Here is an 18,078-nt window from a genome sequence, read left to right on the forward strand (position 1 = left end):
TTGCAAAAACCTCTAAAGTGTGAATTCAAACTATCAAACATATAGTGGACATGTTGGGCAAGAAAGAAAAAAAAGATGAATAAGTTAGTTCAACTTTCGGTAGAAAAGCACCTGTGCATACAAATAGCTCTTTCTTTCTATCGTTATTCATTTAAATAAGCCTTCTTTATGTATTTCAAAACTTAAAGCACATAGAACAGAAGGGGACTTCTATGCTTCCTTTAGTATTCTGAGTTTTTTAATAAGAAGACCTCTAATGAGGCTTTAATCACATTTGTCTCAAAATGATTGTAGTTCTCCATAGCCCTAAAAACCATGATTGTGAAAAGTCCCCATTTTGTTGAGAGCTGTGATTTTCTAGAACAGATCTTTCCTACCAGTACTAGGAAGTTGGGGTTGAATGGGGGTGGGTAGCAGCATGGCTGAAGAAAATTACAATTTCTCAGATTAACTGTAGCAACCAAAGGAACCATAGGGTGTTTTCTTCAAATTGTCTTCCCTTTCCCTACACTTTTACAGGTATCTTGTACACAATCTTCCCATTCAGCAGAATGAAGGGGTTAAATTCCAGAGTAGGTAAAATGGTTGATTTTACTTCATAGTATAGATGGAGGAATGTTTCAGTACTTTATACCTGTTCTACCTCTCTGTTTCAACTCTGGATTTCAGCCTCAGATGACAATCTTTTGAGAAACTGGGCTATAGAAAATGGCTCAGCTGCTGTAAAGAAATCCAACGGATTAATATGACTGCTTAAGTCACACGTTTTCCACCAATTTAAATATGGAAGATTTTTTTTCACGTCAGGAGCAACTTGAGAAACTGCTAGTTGCTTCTGGTGTGAGAGAATTGGCTGTCTGCAAGGATGTTGCCCAGGGGATACCCAGATGTTTTGATGTTTTACCATCCTTGTCAGAGGCTTCCCTCATGTCCCTGCATGGGGAGCTGGAACTGACAGAGGGAACTTATCCATGCTCTCCCCAGATTCGAACCTGCAACCTGTCGGTCTTCAGTCCTACCGGTACAAGGGGGCTCCTATATGGAAGAATGACTTCCAAATAATGTGTCAATTGCAATTTTGAATCCTTGGTTTCATTTGCACCTTTTTTTGTCTCAGATTGGATTCACTTCTGTTTCACTCCCATCACATCTGCATCATGTGATCTATTTGTAAATTGAGATTCAGTTATCATTTGTATTCTTTGTATGTATTGAAACTAACAGTTCATTGGAAAACTTTAGCAGAACATAAAATAAAGAGGCTCTATTATAGTATATTTCACTGACTCTGGGGTGCCATAGGCTGTGAGACACCCTCCCCCTCTTTTTTTTAAGCTGATGTTTTAGAGAAAATAATTTTCTTAAAATAGACTTAATAGAATAGAAAGACTTGAGTAGTCTTTTAAACCGTGAAGAAACCCAGAAGTAATCTTATCTGCATGAGCTTTTTTTTTTGCTAAGTCTATGGGCCTGTTGGGGAGGCAGCAAAAGCAGGAGGTGGGGGCTCCCACAACTGTTGTAGCATTTCCTCCTCCTCTTTTGGAGGTAAAACTGTTTTAAAAATGCCTTAAAAGCAGAACCATTTGGGGATGAGACCCTTTTTCTCCTCCCCCCGAGAGGTAAGATACAGAGGTAAGATACAGTTTTTTAAAAAAAACAAACTCAAAATCCACTAATGTAAGGCACCATCGAATCTAAGGTGCACCCCGTTTTTGGAACCCCTAAAATGGGAAAAGTGTGCCTTAGATTAAGCGAAATACAGTATTAGAAGTTTGTCCTTTACTTAATCCCTGATGTCATCATTTTAAAAAACTATCAATGGCAGATGTGGAGATCTCATGTCTGGAAATGCATGTTGAATCTAAGTGCCATGTGAATTGATGGGTATCATCAGTAATAAAGGCACTTACTTTTTTTTCTAAGAAAATATTAGCCTAATAATGAACTAGAGTTCATTTGGCAGTAATGTAGAAATAGTGATACGGTGTTTTGGAATTGAGGTTTTAGTAAAGCATGGGTATGTAACTTTTGGGTCTCCAGATGTTTTGTATTTTCCTCTCCCCCTCCCCCCCCCCCCCCCCCCCCGCCCAATCTTGCCCTTTTCCCATTATGGGATTTTTGAAATTATACTAGGGCAAAGGGTAAAACATAAGCAATTAGGAGAGTGGAAACCCAAATATCTAAATGGCCAAGGTCTCCAACCCCAGTTTAAAGTGAAATTGTATTGAGAGATCTAAAAGTTACTGCATTGACCCCTGTCATAAAAACAACTGTTACTCTTTACTTGGGCTTGTTTATAAAGCCAAGTACAACCTGGAAACCTAAATATAAATATAAGTATATGGATGCATAAAGTGACAGTGAATTCAGGATCACTGACATATTGTAAGATCAAAGGCAGGGCATATGTGCGTGCCCAGTTGGTGACGAGGGAGCAAAATTAGCTTTTTTGTGTGGTGTCTGATTATTTGATCTCTCATCTTTGATGTTTTCACCCCAAGGGATACGGATCTTCTCAGTTTTTGTAACCTGTTCACTGCCATGTATGTTTATCATACAGTGCTGTTTGCCCTGTTCACTGCCATGTATGTTTATCATACAGTGCAGGTAGTCCTCAAGCTACATTTACTAATCCGAGTGTAGAGGGATCTAATATAGCAAGTCACTCACAGTAGAAATAATTTACTTTGCTGAGTCATTGGTTGAAAAGGCATTTGAAACGGGTGGGGAGGGGTTGAAGAATGCACAACTTCCTTCTGTTTAGCAAATGGCCATTTCTAGCTGTTGGCAAACTGGCATTTGTTGATAAGTTGGCTTGAAAGCAAGCTAAATATACACAGAACTTCTGGAAAAAATTAATACTACTTTGTGTTTAACATTTTATATACTCCTTGTTTACGCTTCTGTATTTGATATAGTACCACAAGTAGTTCTGCTGATTTGCTTTTAGGGACTATGGTTGAAAATGAACTATATATGACTCATCAATTTGTCTGTGCCCAGTTTTCAAACTGATTGTTTGTTTCTGCATAAAAGGGATTCCCTCCCTCCCTCCTTCCTCCAGATATATGCCTCCCATGTAAAGTGCTCATTTTTGCATGTCACCTACCTTTTCCAGGAGTTTCATTTTATATCCTTTAAAAAAACTGCAGCCATTCTCACTGTCATTCTAATTCTAGCTAGTGTGATGGAATATTATGTAGGCCTGTCAGTTTGGAGATTGCAATGTTCTCAGTGAGAGTATAAGTGTTGCTCCATTCTGAGTTAGCTAGAGAAGAGTACTGAAGACATTTTCTCCCCATCCCCTCTGTTGTACTTCCTTTTGCAATGGTGGTGTGGGTTCAAGTTGCTGCTTTTTGCGTGAGACAAAATATTTGCCTAAAACCACCAAGATCAGTTTTGGCTCATCTCTGTTGTCAGAATAGTGTCTCTTTCTACTCCAAAGGTCAAGGGCTTTTTCCTGTGATTGTGCATAGTTTTGAAGACACCCCTACCTTTACTACTGAAATACTTTAATTGGCATCCCTTGTTCTATATTTTCTTGCTGAGAATTTCCATTCCATTTTGAAGGAGAACTATAGGGATGATAAAAAAAAAGTCCAGAGAAGATAAATTGCATCAGAGAAGGCTGAAAGGATACAAGGACAAGCAGTTGAGAGTTTGACAAAAAACCACAATAAATTCAAGTTATATAGGAATATTTATAGGAAGTTGGAAAACCTCCCAGTTTTTAAGCGTCAATTGGTGGAAAAACAAGCTAAATAAACTATGAAGCTTAAGAGTTTTCCACAAGAAGACTGAACAAAAAATGGTCATAGATGCTCAGAATGGGAAATGGGATTGTCTTACTTATTGGATCCCTTTCTCCCTTTCAACATGATGCTCTCCAGATGTTTTAGATTGCCTGTCTGAGTGATTCTGCAAGTTGCAGTCCAATATATCTAGAGGGCACTATGTTGAAGGAAGCAAGACTTAGGAATGGGAAGTCTTATAGTATCTCAAAAGTGCTAAAAAGTGGATAGCTCTCAGATTAGAAGAACTTGTATCCTCCAACTGTTTGTACTCATGGCGTCTTTCCTTCTTTCTTTCCAGGAGGCGACGGTCAGAATGGCAGTGGGCAGCTGACAGAGCGGCCATTGTCAGTCACTGGAACTGGCTTCAAGCACATGTCTCAGACCTAGAGTACCGAATCCGGCAGCAAACAGATATTTACAAGCAAATTCGAGCCAACAAGGTAAGAAAGCAAAGGATTTAGTAAACAAGATTCTCTTGGACTTTCAGCTCCTGCCTGCAAATGTCCTCCCAACTGTAATTCATCTCAGGAGTTTCCCATTATTCATGACTTTCTTTCCAGAGCGGTAGCCTTGGAATTGATGTTGAAGCCCTGTACTACCAGTAGTCTGAATATTCTCCACACTTTGGCATGACTGTTTCTTGCAGCTGAATTTGATGCATAGATAAGTCCCAATCTTCTTACAAGCATATATCAATGTGAAAATTAAATGATTGCCGAATGGATTGTGCAACTCCATCCATTATAAATGCTTCTTCGTGCATTGTAAAGCCTCTTTGTGCCTTTATAATTTTCATACAGACATATACATGCACACATGTTCATGAAGTTCTGTATTCTGTAATATGGGTAAGGTTGATACTGGATGTAGCCACTTTTTATCCCAATTATAGAATTAGATACCTGCTTACTGCACTTAAAAGACATGTGTTGGGAATGTTCTGTTTAATATACGAGATGTAGCCTTTCGTTACAGTTTAACCAGGTGTTCAGCGGTCATACTCTCACAAAAGTAACAAGCATTTTTGTTAGAAGGTTGAATAGGAGAAAAATTGGAAGACCAGTCTTAATTACAGAAGAGAGGGTTCAGTTTCTGTAGGAAGCTCATAGAAATTGGAAATTGTGTCTTAAAGGCATAGTTCTGTGGAGAGGTTGTCTGTTTTGCCCCATTTGGAGTGATGGTGGGTTCTGTTCCTGAAAGACTATTATTTCCATAAAGAAATAGTTACATAATATATTTCTGTATGCAGTACAAGCTCTGTAGAACTGACCTCTGTAATGTTAAGTAATGTCCACTAGCATAGACAACTTTAATAGTTGATTTGATAAACACTAGGAAATTAAGCAAGCAGTGACTAGTAGTCACAATGCCTATATATTAGTCTCAAATGTTGGAGTTGGCATGTCTGGGAAAAACAGTTGCTGGAGGTGGACACCGTTGTGCTCATGTCCCTCTTTACTGGCTTTCTGGAACCATTTATCTGGCTATTGTAGGTACCAGCATCAACATTTTAAAGGCACAATACAGTTAAAACACTGTTAATACAAAAGTTAAAATACAAAATAACATTTTTTTATTTAAGAAACATCTTAAAACCATTAAAACACCATTAAAAGATACTTGAAACATAATAAAATAAAACACCATGCATAAACATTAAAACCTTTATCTGCCACATATATTAAAACCAAGAGCTTCCTTAAAAGATCTTTTCCTGTTGGTTGAAAGACAGCAGGGAGACGGCTAACCAGAACACCTGGTGAAGGGAGTTCCATATACTTCTTTAATAGATGGTTGATGTGTTCCAGCTTAGCTCTTGTGAAGTAAGGTCATTTTATCCGTCTCAAATTGTCAGCTCAGTAAGGTATAATGGTAGAGGAGTTATTACCAATCTTGTGGAGTTCATTTACCGGAGATGGCAGGGATAATTCTGGGATTCTTTGAATGCAAAGCTGTTAGCCAACCTTTGAGTAACTTCTCATGAGCAGAAAGGGTACATTGCAGATCAGTGAGCATAACATATCAGAGGTTGAATTTAAAAGAGATGGGTAAATAACTGGGAGAGCTTGGGAAAGTTACTTTTTTAGACCTCGGCATTCAGAATCCACTGGCTAAAAGGGAAAGTAGGCTGTTGGACTTCTAGTCACACAAAAAGTAACGTTTTCAAGCTCTGGGTTCACAAAATGGGTGTTATTTTTTCACATTGAGTATAGATAGAACACAAAGGTTCTCTGTTGATCTCTGCATGCAAAATGTACTATTTCAAACTTTGTAATCAATTGTCACATGAAATAAACAGTTTTGAAATGAAAAGAATACTTTGAGAGAACAAACTTGATATTTTTTCTTGCATTTTCATTTGCAATTATTTGTTGTCACAAAAGAATTGACAGAATATTCTATAAGATTTCTTGGAGACCAGTTAGTTTTTGTTGTGTTTTAGGAAAAAACTACTTCTTTGAAACAAGGCAGTTATCAAAACCAGGGTCTTAGCTTTGGGAGATTTTAAAAAGCAAATTTATAAGGAAATAATGAGCCTGTAATCTTACTGGTTGCAGGTGTAGGGCTATATTCATGACAAACTTAGTTCCCATTGATTTCCATGGGTTTACTGTGAATATGACTTATGTCTGAATATAACCCATGCTATTTTCAGCAATGCTGAAAACAAAAGAAATAACAGATAGGGTCAATGTTGACAGCACTGAGATTACTAGTTAAATAAGTGAAACAGGCTTATATTTGTGTGCTGTCACTCCAGAAACAAACTTCTGTTTCATGGGAATATTTGAAAAGAAATATGAATCCACTCAATACCCAATTAAAACTTGCAAACAAAATAGTTTCCAGTTTGGGAGGGGGAGGATGAGGAACAGTCACAAATTAGGAGCTCTTTGTTTCCTGTGAGGCCCTGAATAAATGTAAAATGCTGACCTTGGAACTGGGTAGAGGGCAGGTGGGAGAGAAGAGGTGAGTTATTCACCCTACTTCCTCTTGCATCATTACCCGTGTTTTCTCTGTAAGGACTGCAGGTTAAAGTTTTCTGAGCTTTAGTGTATAGCAGCACCCTGTCATACAATTGTATCTCTAATATTAAATTATTTTTAGGTGCTTTTTAATGGGCAGTTGCCATATCAGTTTATTCTCTCTCTCAAAAATCAGTATAAGCTACGTTTTTAAAAACTGTAAAGCACAAGCAACAGACCTTTAACAAACCAAATATCAGGAAGGCAATATGAAAAAGAAATGTGGATCAATCTTGAGATTGATCCTAATTAGATTGATCCTAATTGCACATTTCCTAATTAGAAGTATTCATTAAGATCCTGGGTTATGACCAGCAAAGTCCTGTTTCTCCTTATGTAATAATATCTTGTTGGACTTTCAGTGGGGGCAGTTCAACCATTTTAATTCTGAGATGAGAGAAACTCATGAATACTGTACATTAGTACTTCCTATTTGTTTTGGCCAAAGTATTTCTGTTCTGATTTTAATTTCTCCCATGTTACATCAGTTGAATAGAAGAGATTGCTTGAACTCACATGAGTGAGTGCCATCAGTTTATTTCTGCTGTCTGCCATTTTCCATTTGTTCACTTCAGAGTTTGGGACAATATGTTAAAATGTGTTGCATTACACATTATGAAAGGAAACGGAATTACTCAAATTACCTAGCTTGAACTAATGCATGAACTTTATCTGACCACCTGTAGATTAAAGAAATTAGTACAGAAGTTTTGTGGCTTTTTATAGTTTCTCTGGAATATCCCCATCCCCCGAAATGGAGGGGGTGGCGGAGGAGAAATGGGCAGATTTGTATGTAGGCAGCTGTGCAAAATTCTTGCCAGTTTCCATTTGTGCATTAAATAGGCCTTGTGTGTGTATGTGTTTCCACCTGAAAGGCCTGTAACATGAGCTGCTTGGTGAAATTGGATATCAGCCTTTGCAGTGAAGGCAGGACCCCGTGAGAGCTAATGCTCATGGAGTGTGGACAAGTTACAATTCTTTCCCAGTTTTTGTGATTTTATCAAATTGGCAAAACAAACTCTGGAACCCTGCAGGGATCAAAAGCAAGAAACATTGCTTTGCTAAAATGTTCTTGTGTGCCTTAGCCCAATATGACTGGTCCCAAATCAGCTGTGGACTCATTTCAGAACAGAATGAGGCGAAAGAAAAAATCCTCTGCTAGATAATATTCAGAGACTGTTTCTGCTTGATATACAAAATTGTTCAACTTTATTATAATGGTGAAAGTATGGAAATTCTGTGCTACACCATGAGATATGTAATTTTAAATCCAGATAGTATCACTGCCTTACTGAAAGCAGCCTATCCCAACCTCCACCTCACCCACCCCCATCTATCTATCTACCTACCTACCTACCTACCTATCTATCTATTTATTTATTTTTTGTATTTTGTTGGTTGAATCATGGAAGTTTTAATTACACATCTGGAAAATGTTGAACTGGAGAAGGATGTTGACCCAAGGGTTCAAGTTCTAGGTAACAGCCTTCTCCCTAGATACAAAGAGAAGTAGTCCAACTATAGGTATATTGTGTTGAAAATTTGTGATAGTTGTTTTTAATGCTTTTGCTAGTAAAAAGAAACATTATAGGAAGCCAGACAATGTTTACATCAGTAGTAGACACATGTGCTCTAGCAAACACAGTTTACCTTTTGGAAACATACATACATTCCTAGTGATCACTATATGTGAATGTTTCTATCAAATCTGAAGTTGAATCAAGTTTATAAAATAGTAACTCCATCATCAGTCCATTCTGTTGCACATACGGCTTAGCTTTTTCTCTGAAATAAACATGAAAAAGTATGAAGTCTTATTCTCAGATTTCTTAGTAATAGAGGTATATTGGATTATTTGTGCACCCAATAATGGATTGCTTATGCATTCTTGAGGTGTCTTACTTATTGGTGTAATCAGGCTGTGAAGACCCCCAAAACTTTATAGTATGCTGTAATAAGTATGCTGTAAATACCCTAAAGACACCAGATCCCGCTGATCTTGGAAGTTAAGGAGGGTCAGCTCTGGTTAGTACTTTAATAGAAAACCACCAGTGAATACTAGGTACTGTGGACTATATTTCAGAAAATGAAACTGGCAAACACACCTCTGTTTCTCGCCTAAGAAAGCATTGTGAAATTCATGGTGTCATCATAAGTCAGTAGATTACTCGAAGTCATTCACACACACACATAACAAGAAATTGATATCTTCCCTTAATTATTATGTGCCTTCAAGTCAACTACAAATTAGATCAATCATATTACAGTGTTCCCTCACTTATTGCAGGGGTTTCGTTCCAGGACCCCCACAATAAGTGAAAATCCGTGAAGTAGGGACACCATATTTTAATATTTATACATTATTTTATATATTATTTTCTTACACCTACTTCCTTACCGGCCTCCCGGCCCATCCCAAGGGTGCCTGCCTGCTTCCCTAGTCTCCAGAGACCCCTGCAGAGCCTCTGGAGCTATGCAGGCAGCAGCAGGCCAGGGAGGTAGGCCTTTCCTACCACACTTCAGGCCGCCGCACTTCCAGGGTCTGTGAAGGCCAGGGAGGCAGGTCTTCCCCATCACGCCTCAGGCCGCCACAGTTCCGGGGTCCCTGGACTCCAGTGGATGTAAATATTTTATATTAATATTTTCAAAAAACCCCGAAACAGTGAGTCCGCTAAAAGCAGACCCCAAAGTAGCAAGGGAACACTATATGGGGTTTTCTTGCCGAGATTTATTGAAGGGAGCTTTACCACTACTTTACTGTGAAGCTGAGAGTGTGATTTGATCAAATCCTAACAATTTGTGGGAATCAAATCGTGGTCTTCTAGGTGTACCCCACCTTAAAACGGGGATGCAGGATGGGGATGGATAGATCCTTGAGGAGAGTACCACAGTTCTCCCCCCCCCCCCCCCCATAACTCCCAACTCTTCCAGATCTCTATTGTAGAGCTATGAATGTGTGAGTTACACTAAATTGGGTCATCCTTGATTTGTTTAGCTGATGCATATTTAAATTACACAGCTCAGTGGATACAGGAATGTTAACATAATGCTAGAAATAAAATATAGAAACCACGAGAGCATAAGAGCTGGATGTTGCTAGATCAGACCAAGACCTATGTAGTCCAGCACAATGTCCAGTGTATTGCTTATGGAAAGGAAAGGAAATGGGGGCGGAACCCTACATTTCTGACAAATGGATACAGTCTGTGACACTGATGAGATGGTATATCTGCCATGGCTAGTAGCCACTGATGGCAACATTCTTCATTTGTTTATTTTCCATTTTAAAGCTATCTAAGTCAACAGCTTTTGCTACTTGTGATAGTAAAAGTTGTTGTATGGATTGTATGAAAAAGTGTTGTTTCCTATGGTAAAAGCTCCATCCTTGGAGACACTTAAACAGAGGTTGGGTGGCCATCTGTCAGAGGTACTTTTCCTGCATGGCAAGGGGTTGGACTGGATGGACCATGTGGTCTCTTCTAACTCTATTATTCTATTATTATTCAGCTTCAGTAGCTGACCCTGAGCTCTAGTACTATGAGAGAGGAAGAAGAAAATGCTCCTTATCTGTTCTTTCCATAAAATTGGATCATTTTATTAAATAAGCTTACCACACTTCCATTTACTTAACTTTGAAGTGTGGGTGCTGGGGGGGGGGGGGGGAGCATTGGATCTTTTCCTCATAGTGGGATTTTTCAGGTCCATTGTGGAAACTTTTCTGTACCTTTTCCAAATCTGAGAGAAGCAATTGTGGGTAAAGCAGGACTGATGGAGGCCATGGAAAGAGGCGATGTGTAAGAAAGAAAGAAAACATTGAATTGGGAAAATGGAATGCTGGATTTAAGTCTTTTCTGAAGTAGAGTTTGGGTTGACCATTTTTTCTTCCCTGTTCCTTTCAGGGCCTGATACTGCTTGGGGAAGCACCTCCCTCTGACTCTGTGCTAAGTGACTCATCCCATACTCTTAGTGCCGAGGTTAAGTTGGAGCCAGGGACTGACAGATTGGTAAGTATGGAGGGTGGCAGTTCTTGTTTTCAATATTGCTCCTTTTACCTAGTCCAGTGAGATTTTATTTTGAATCTTTGGATGCTAGAGCATTTAAAAAATAATTACAGAACAAATACAAAATATTGAAATACTTCTGTATTACAAAGATCTCAGCTAATCTGTTCGTTGATCCTAAGTTATATTTGGAGATACTGGATGTAATTTTAAATTTTTTGTAATTTTACTGTTTGCATTGTGCTTTGCATTTTCGCTGCTGTTATTCAGATGGTTTGTTGATTTCAAATAAATCCGTTCATTCATGCCTTTCATCCTCCTCCTGCCCGCCTCCTCTCTTGTGCTGTCATTATATAGCTGTATTCCTTTGATCAGATTTCTTGGCTTTTATAGAAGCTCTGTGTGTATATTACAGCTGTGGATTTAGTGAGGAGGGACTATCTTGCAATGAAACAGAAATAGTTGCGTTTTTGGCTTTTTCAAAGCCTTAATAAAACTTTGGTTTCTCTGCTCTCTTCGTTGTTTTTCTCCTAAGAGTTGGGAAAATTCTGTTTTATTTTCTGAAATTTGCTGTGCAGAGAATCACAGGAATAACTAAAAGATTGCAGGGACATGTTATTCAATCCTGGTGACACAGAGTGAAAGTTCCTACATGGGGGAAAGGTTTGGGGTACTGTGCATATGCCCAGGTTATTAGCACTGGTTACTGTCCTCCCTCTCGTAGTTTTTCCATATTCATAGATCTCTCCATTTGAACTGTGAGAAAGCCAGCTCATTTTCTAGAAATGTTGAAGGTGTCGACAAAATTATTCTAGACATTTTAGAAGAGAAATAATTTTATTAAGCTGTCAGAACCAGTTGTAACTATATTCTTAAGACTTTACAGAAGCACATACGTAGGGATCTGATACTTTAGTTAACTTCAAATGCTGCCCTCGACCCCCTATGGCTTGAGACCATTGCCCATTTAGATTGATGCCAGTACTGCTTTTCCCCAAGCATTCTGTCTCCTTGACCTTTGTATTTCTAAACAAGTGGACAGTAATCCATTTCCCAGAGTGTATGAGTCACCTTGCATCTAGGACTGATACTTTCATTTGTGGCTTATGCAAACTTGCTCTTGTCAACAAGGCATCGTTTTCCAGGATGATGCACAATTGTGGACTAGAGATAAGCATTTATCATAGAATGAGAATTGTGTGGCCTTTCAGGTAGCAGTGGACTGCAGCTACCAGCGCTCATTATTAGTTTCTCTGCCTGCTAGATGTTGAAGTAGCACAATGTCTCTTCAGTTCCTGACCTTGATTTATTCTGACACAATGCCTGAATATTTTTTCAAATTCATAAGCAACAGGTGGCATTTCATTTCTTTAAATCTGTAAAATTTCTAGCTTTCTTTTCTACTGGTATCTGGGCATTCGTGAAAGCTTTCAGCAAATACTAAAATCAAAAATAAAATGCTTTGTAAAACAATAATACAAACCACTATACTAGTGCAGCTGGCTCCAAGAACCAGTCAAAAGCAACTTAAACAACAATATACTTGAAGAGAAATGCTAAGTGCTGGTCACAAATTGTAGGCATGAACCAGATATAAAAGATGACGAGTGTATCTTATCTTTTCACATGTTTTTTTCAGTACAGGCAGTCCCTGAGTTACAACCATTCAACTTACAAACAACTTATTGTTACAAATGAGGTGAGACAACAGAAAGTGAGAGAAATCTACCCTTTGGAAGAGAAATTCACTCTTCAAAGAGTTATCATGGGGAAAAGATGTCTCCACTGAAGCTATCTCACCAATCCTTGCTTCCACAACAAGCCATATTTTTCAAAATCCAGTTATCATAGGGACAGAAAGTGAGGTGAAATCTTTTAAACGGGCACAGACAGTAAAACAAGCATCACAAGGGTTTTAACCCTCTCCTATGTTGTCCAAAGCTTATGTATGTATACATGGCTGGAGTTACACTTAAAAGTTTACCTTTTCCAATTTACAAACAAATTGAACATCAGAACAAATGTACCGACCCTATCATGTTCATAACTTGGGGACTGCTTGTATATATGGAAAAAAACTCCAGAATACATATTTGGCCGATTCAGCCTGGTTCAAATTCAGGATTAGACCTATATCAGAGACATTCAGCATAGCCTGGTCTCAATATCAACAGGTATAAATAGCAAACTTCAACATTTTTCCAACTGGGTCTGGACTTTTTAAATACTAATTGCAGTCATGTAAGTGGTGTCACAACTACTATCTTTGGCCTTAAATTGTGAAGGGAGGGCAATATTGTATTGTTGAGTGCTTGTAGTTGTGGCAAAGCCCATAGTTTTCAGCAAAATGTCCAAGGTTCAATCCTAGGCATTATTGGCTGCCAGTCTGCTACCGAGCACAATTCAAAGTGCTGGCTTTAGCCTATAAAGCCCCAAACAGTTCCAGCCCAGCTTACCTGTCCCTCTATGATCCCTCTAGGAGGTTAAGATCGTAGGGGGAGGCCCTGCTCTCAGTCCCACCTTGCCGACGCGGCTGGTGGGGACGAGAGACAGGGCCTTCTCAGTGGTGGCCCTTTATCTGTGGAACTCCCTCTCTCCTGATCTTCAGGCAAAAAACTTAAGACGTGGCTGTGGGACCAAGCATTTGGCCAGTAATCGAAGCAGTGCAAAAATGATAACGAATTAATGTGATTGACAAATGGACAGACCTTGGACTCCGATTTGAATTTGCGTTATTTTAATTGTTGCTTTAATAATTGATGTTTTTAATTGTTTGGATGTTAATTATATTTATTTTCGGATTTATATGTGTTGACATCGAATCGCTGCCTACTATAAGGCCGCCCTGAGCCCCCTTTGGGATGAGAAGGGCGAGGTACAAATGTGGGCAGTAAATAAATAGTAGAGCTAAGGACCTTCTGTGCTGTCTAGGGCTGATTCAGATTGTAGTTCAAACATCTTACTGATAGTAGTTTGTCTATCCCTTGAATAGATAATGCTGTTTTTTGTGCCCATGGCTTGACTTACGAGATAATATATACCCTCATTCTAGAACATTACAAAATGCTGTTGTAATGTCTGTCAGTTATATTTGTGCAGGAAAATTTACAACCATATTAAAATTTCTCTTTTGTACTTTTTCTTAGAGCAGACTGAATAACTTACTATTCATTCAGTGTGTTGTTTGTGCCTGCAAGTAATTTCCAACCTATGATCACTTGTTATGATGTTTTCCTGGCAAAATGTGTTCAGAGACGGTTCGCCTTTGCCTTCTTTAGAGTCTGAGAGGCCGCCCAAAATCACCCATTGGGTTTTCATAGCCAAAGCAGTAATTTGAACCCTGGTCTCCAGGATCAGTGCCTAGCACTGCATCATATTGACTCTTTTGGTGTTCAGTACAAAGAGCCAAATAAGACTACAACTCATTTATGCTTTTAATCAAAGGTCATTAACATTTAAATTACTATTGACATAGTAATAGATGCAAATGCTAAATACACATACAGGGAAGGCATTAATCTTAAATCTGGTTGTGAAACTGGACATAAAGACTAATTTGACAGTGTTACCCTTCCCTCATGAGTCGGCATTTAGAAAGTCCTGAGATATATAAGAAGAAACAAAAACATGGAAAGCAAGAAAAGGAGCAGACAAGCTTGCCTTGTTATCTACTATTATGTTAGGCTATTGGAGCAGTCATACTTTGGCTACAATCGGGGAAGGATACATTTTATTAAAAGCTCTACTGCCTTTTTGCTGGAATTATTGATACCTGAGAATACAAGGAGCATCGCATGAGATAGCTGAATTGACAATTACTCATTTCAAACATAATTTCTTTCAAGTGATGAACTTTTAATTTGAGATGCTAGAGCAATGGTTCCCGCCTTTATTTTTCCTTTCCCTCTGTTGATAAACCTAAAAATCTCATACCATCTTCTAACTTGCATCTTCAAATAAATTTATTAGAAATTTAAGATTTCGCAACTAAAAATAAAACAAAGTCTTTAGAAATGTAGGTGTGTTACCATGCCTCAGAAGAGAATGAAATTAACTATAAATTCTGTAGTAAGAAAACAACTGTTATTATTAATACAATTAATTAATAAATAATTAATAATGCAATTAATAATTATTATTAATTAATAATACAATTAATAATGCAATTAATAATTTTTAGTAATTAATAATTAATAATACAATTAGGAGCCCCCGGTAGCGCAGTGGGTTAAACCCCTGTGCCGGCAGGACTGAAGACCGACAGGTCGCAGATTCGAATCCGGGGAGAGGCGGATGAGCTCCCTCTATCAGCTCCAGCTTCTCATGCGGGGACATGTGAGAAGCCTCCGTCAAGGATGATTAAAAAAATCAAGTCATCCGGGTGTCCCCTGGGCAACGTCCTTGCAGACGGCCAATTCTCTCATACCAGAAGCGACTCGCAGTTTCTCAAGTCATTCCTGACGCGATAAAAAAATAATACTGTTTTCTCAGTCTCCATTTAAAAGAAAATTACCCCCCCCCCCAACTCCACAGCGGTTTCCATCAAAATCATTGTAGCCCACACTAATTGAGAATCCCAGTGGTAGAGAATAGACCTTGGGCTGTTTGCACACGCAAAAACACCAGACCTATAGATCCTACTTTTTGAAGATATGCTGAAGGAATCTAATTCTTCTTGGTACATATTTCACCCTGGATCCTGCCACTTCAGGAGTTTGTGCTCCTTTTCTTCCATCTGTACCTTTAAAAAGCATCTAATATTCCTGCCCCAATTGTGATTCCTCTGCAGGCATAGAAAAATCTGCTGTGTAGGGGACAACAGAACAGATCCAGTAGTGCATGCATAAACCTTGTTGAAGCCTGTTCATTAGGCAGTGTGTACCTGCATGCTCAGCACTTCTCTGGGTTGGCATAGGGGCACTTCTGGAGGATTGTATAAACAACAAAGAACTTTGTGGCATCTAATAGAGCAACACACTTACTATGAAATACGACTTTCTAGACTAGGTTTCATTTTATCAGTTGCTGAAAATGTTATCCTCAGTTGACCGGGAATAGGCCTTTTAAAACAATTTCTATCTTAGATATGGGTGAAACGTCATGAGATACTGCTTCTGGAACATGGCCATATAGCCTGGAAAACTCACAGCAACCCAATTTCTATCTTACCTTGCTCCTGTCACTTCACCAGTTGCATGGTTTTTAACATAACTTGGGACAGTATTAACTGGGGGATTCTGAAAGTTGGAATCTAGAAAAGTTCATTTTTTTCTGTATATATATGTGTGTATGTAACTATTTGCAAATCTGATGAAGTCACATACCATAGTAATTGTGAAAGTTTTTAAGGTGCCACAAACTCCTTGTTTTGTTTGACTGTTTTTTAAAACATCATTTAAAAGATATACAGTTCCCCAATATGCTTTTTAAAATGATTTTACTACACTCAGAACAGTCATATACATTCAGTTGCTCAAGCTGTAATATATCAGACTGAATATGAAATAGTCAGGACTTAGCGATTGCTTCTACCCAGTATTTTAGGTTGTTAATTGTAGACAGCCAGTCTTATTTGCAAATTTTACTTCGTTTTATAAATTTTATAATTTTATTTGATGGGAGTTTTATGTGTCTTCATTGTGTTATAAACTTACGTTGTTCTTTTATATGCTTATGTATTGTTGTTTTATATGCAGCACTCAAAGTGCTTCTGTGAGTCCCTTTGGGGAGATGGTGGTGGAATACAAATATATTATTATTATTATTATTATTATTAAACTATTGTTTAAGTTCAACTATTCATTCAGATATATAAGTCTTGTTGGAGTGGTTCCCTCCAAAATTCTTTGCAGATATGATTACTGGGATCTTAGTTTTAAATGGGGATATTTTTTGGGGGGGTGAAAGATGGGATCTTGGATGTTTGACTAGTGCTGAGAAATAGTGTACAGCGCCTTAAAATAGTAAGAAACCATTATATCAAAAAGTATCATAGTTTTGCTTGCAATAATAAATGTTTAGCCTCTAAATCTAATTCAAAAGACCTGTGTATTTTCTGAGAAATCTCAAGGTGTATTAGTATTTTATTTTCACTTGCACCTATAGGGTCCCTTAGTTTTGGGAGCCACTTTTTAAAAGACACATGGTTTGATTACCTGCTGTTAATACCAATACCAAGCAAAATAAAAATGCGGCGGGGATGCTGTCTTCTAAGTATCCCTGATTCATTGGTGTTTTAAATTTGCCAGTCCTTGTTCCAGTCTGTTATATTCATGTTACTTAAAGCAAATAAGACAGCTGTTTTAGAGATGACGATCTTCACTCTCAGATGCCCAGTTACTCTGAGAAATTTCTAGTCCTGTGCCATGTCAAGGAATAAAAGATACCATATATAATGTGTTTGCCATCTGGGTGTTCTTTATCTACTGACACAGTTTCCCCAATTTCTCTTTCACAGTGCGTTGCCCAGTCGTCAGAGAACATTTGTACATCCATTGGCAATACCCAAGAACCCCTGTCTGCCAAAACCTGTGGAGTGCCGAGACCGGTCAATGGAGTAATAAACACGTAAGGCTCTTGGAAGATGTCACCTAGAAAGAAATGTTATGCATATCTAGCTAGCTGTCTTTGCATCTTACTGTCTTCATTTCCAAGTTGTTAACTAACCACTGGCCATATTGGCTGGGACTTCTGGATGCTGAAGTCCAACAGTGTCTGTGGATTCATGTTTTAGAACCACTGCTCTAGAATACCTTAGCCCAATTGTGTGGCTTTCAAACTGTGCTAGCTGGGAAACTTGAAAGTTGCAATCCAGTACCTGTGGAAGGTACTAGGTTGGGAAAGGTGCCTTCAGCTGTAGTGGTGTGGACCTTCCATCTTATAGGCATTCTGGCTGAGGATGGTAAATATTTCAGACCAACACAGCTAGATGATTCCAGATGAGGAAGGCAGAAGTAAATGCATAGCCATTGGTGGATGCAACTATGAGGTTGTGAATGAACAAAGGATTCTTTTTGAGATGGGTTATATTTTGGGACTGCAGGGGATCTGAGTTTTAGGATAGTGGGGAAATGCTCTTGGCATGATTTGCAATAAAATAGTAGAGAAAGAGAACAAAGGACAAGAAAAATGAGCAAGTTCTACACAGGAAAGAAGAGGAAGCCATGAAAAGCATGTGGAAGACTGGCAAAGGGGAGAGCATGAGTAAAAGTCGCAGAATTCTAAAACCGATATAAGCATCGATAAAGCCAGTTGGGA

General features: G+C 38.5%; 1 protein-coding gene across 3 annotated transcripts in view; it reads left to right on the plus strand.

Annotated features, from left to right (window-relative positions):
- The window catches only part of KANSL1 (KAT8 regulatory NSL complex subunit 1), a 157,228-nt gene that overhangs the window by 111,148 nt on the left and 28,002 nt on the right, over positions 1-18,078 (plus strand). For all 3 annotated transcript variants that reach the window (XM_060781099.2, XM_060781098.2, XM_060781100.2), the window contains 3 exons: positions 4,093-4,234; positions 10,720-10,824; positions 17,279-17,388. In XM_060781099.2, coding sequence (XP_060637082.2) covers positions 4,093-4,234; positions 10,720-10,824; positions 17,279-17,388 — 357 coding nt within the window. The remainder of the gene's footprint in view (positions 1-4,092; positions 4,235-10,719; positions 10,825-17,278; positions 17,389-18,078) is intronic.

Source organism: Anolis sagrei, chromosome 6 (genome assembly GCF_037176765.1).
Source record: "Anolis sagrei isolate rAnoSag1 chromosome 6, rAnoSag1.mat, whole genome shotgun sequence".
Taxonomy (NCBI): Eukaryota; Metazoa; Chordata; class Lepidosauria; order Squamata; family Dactyloidae; genus Anolis; species Anolis sagrei.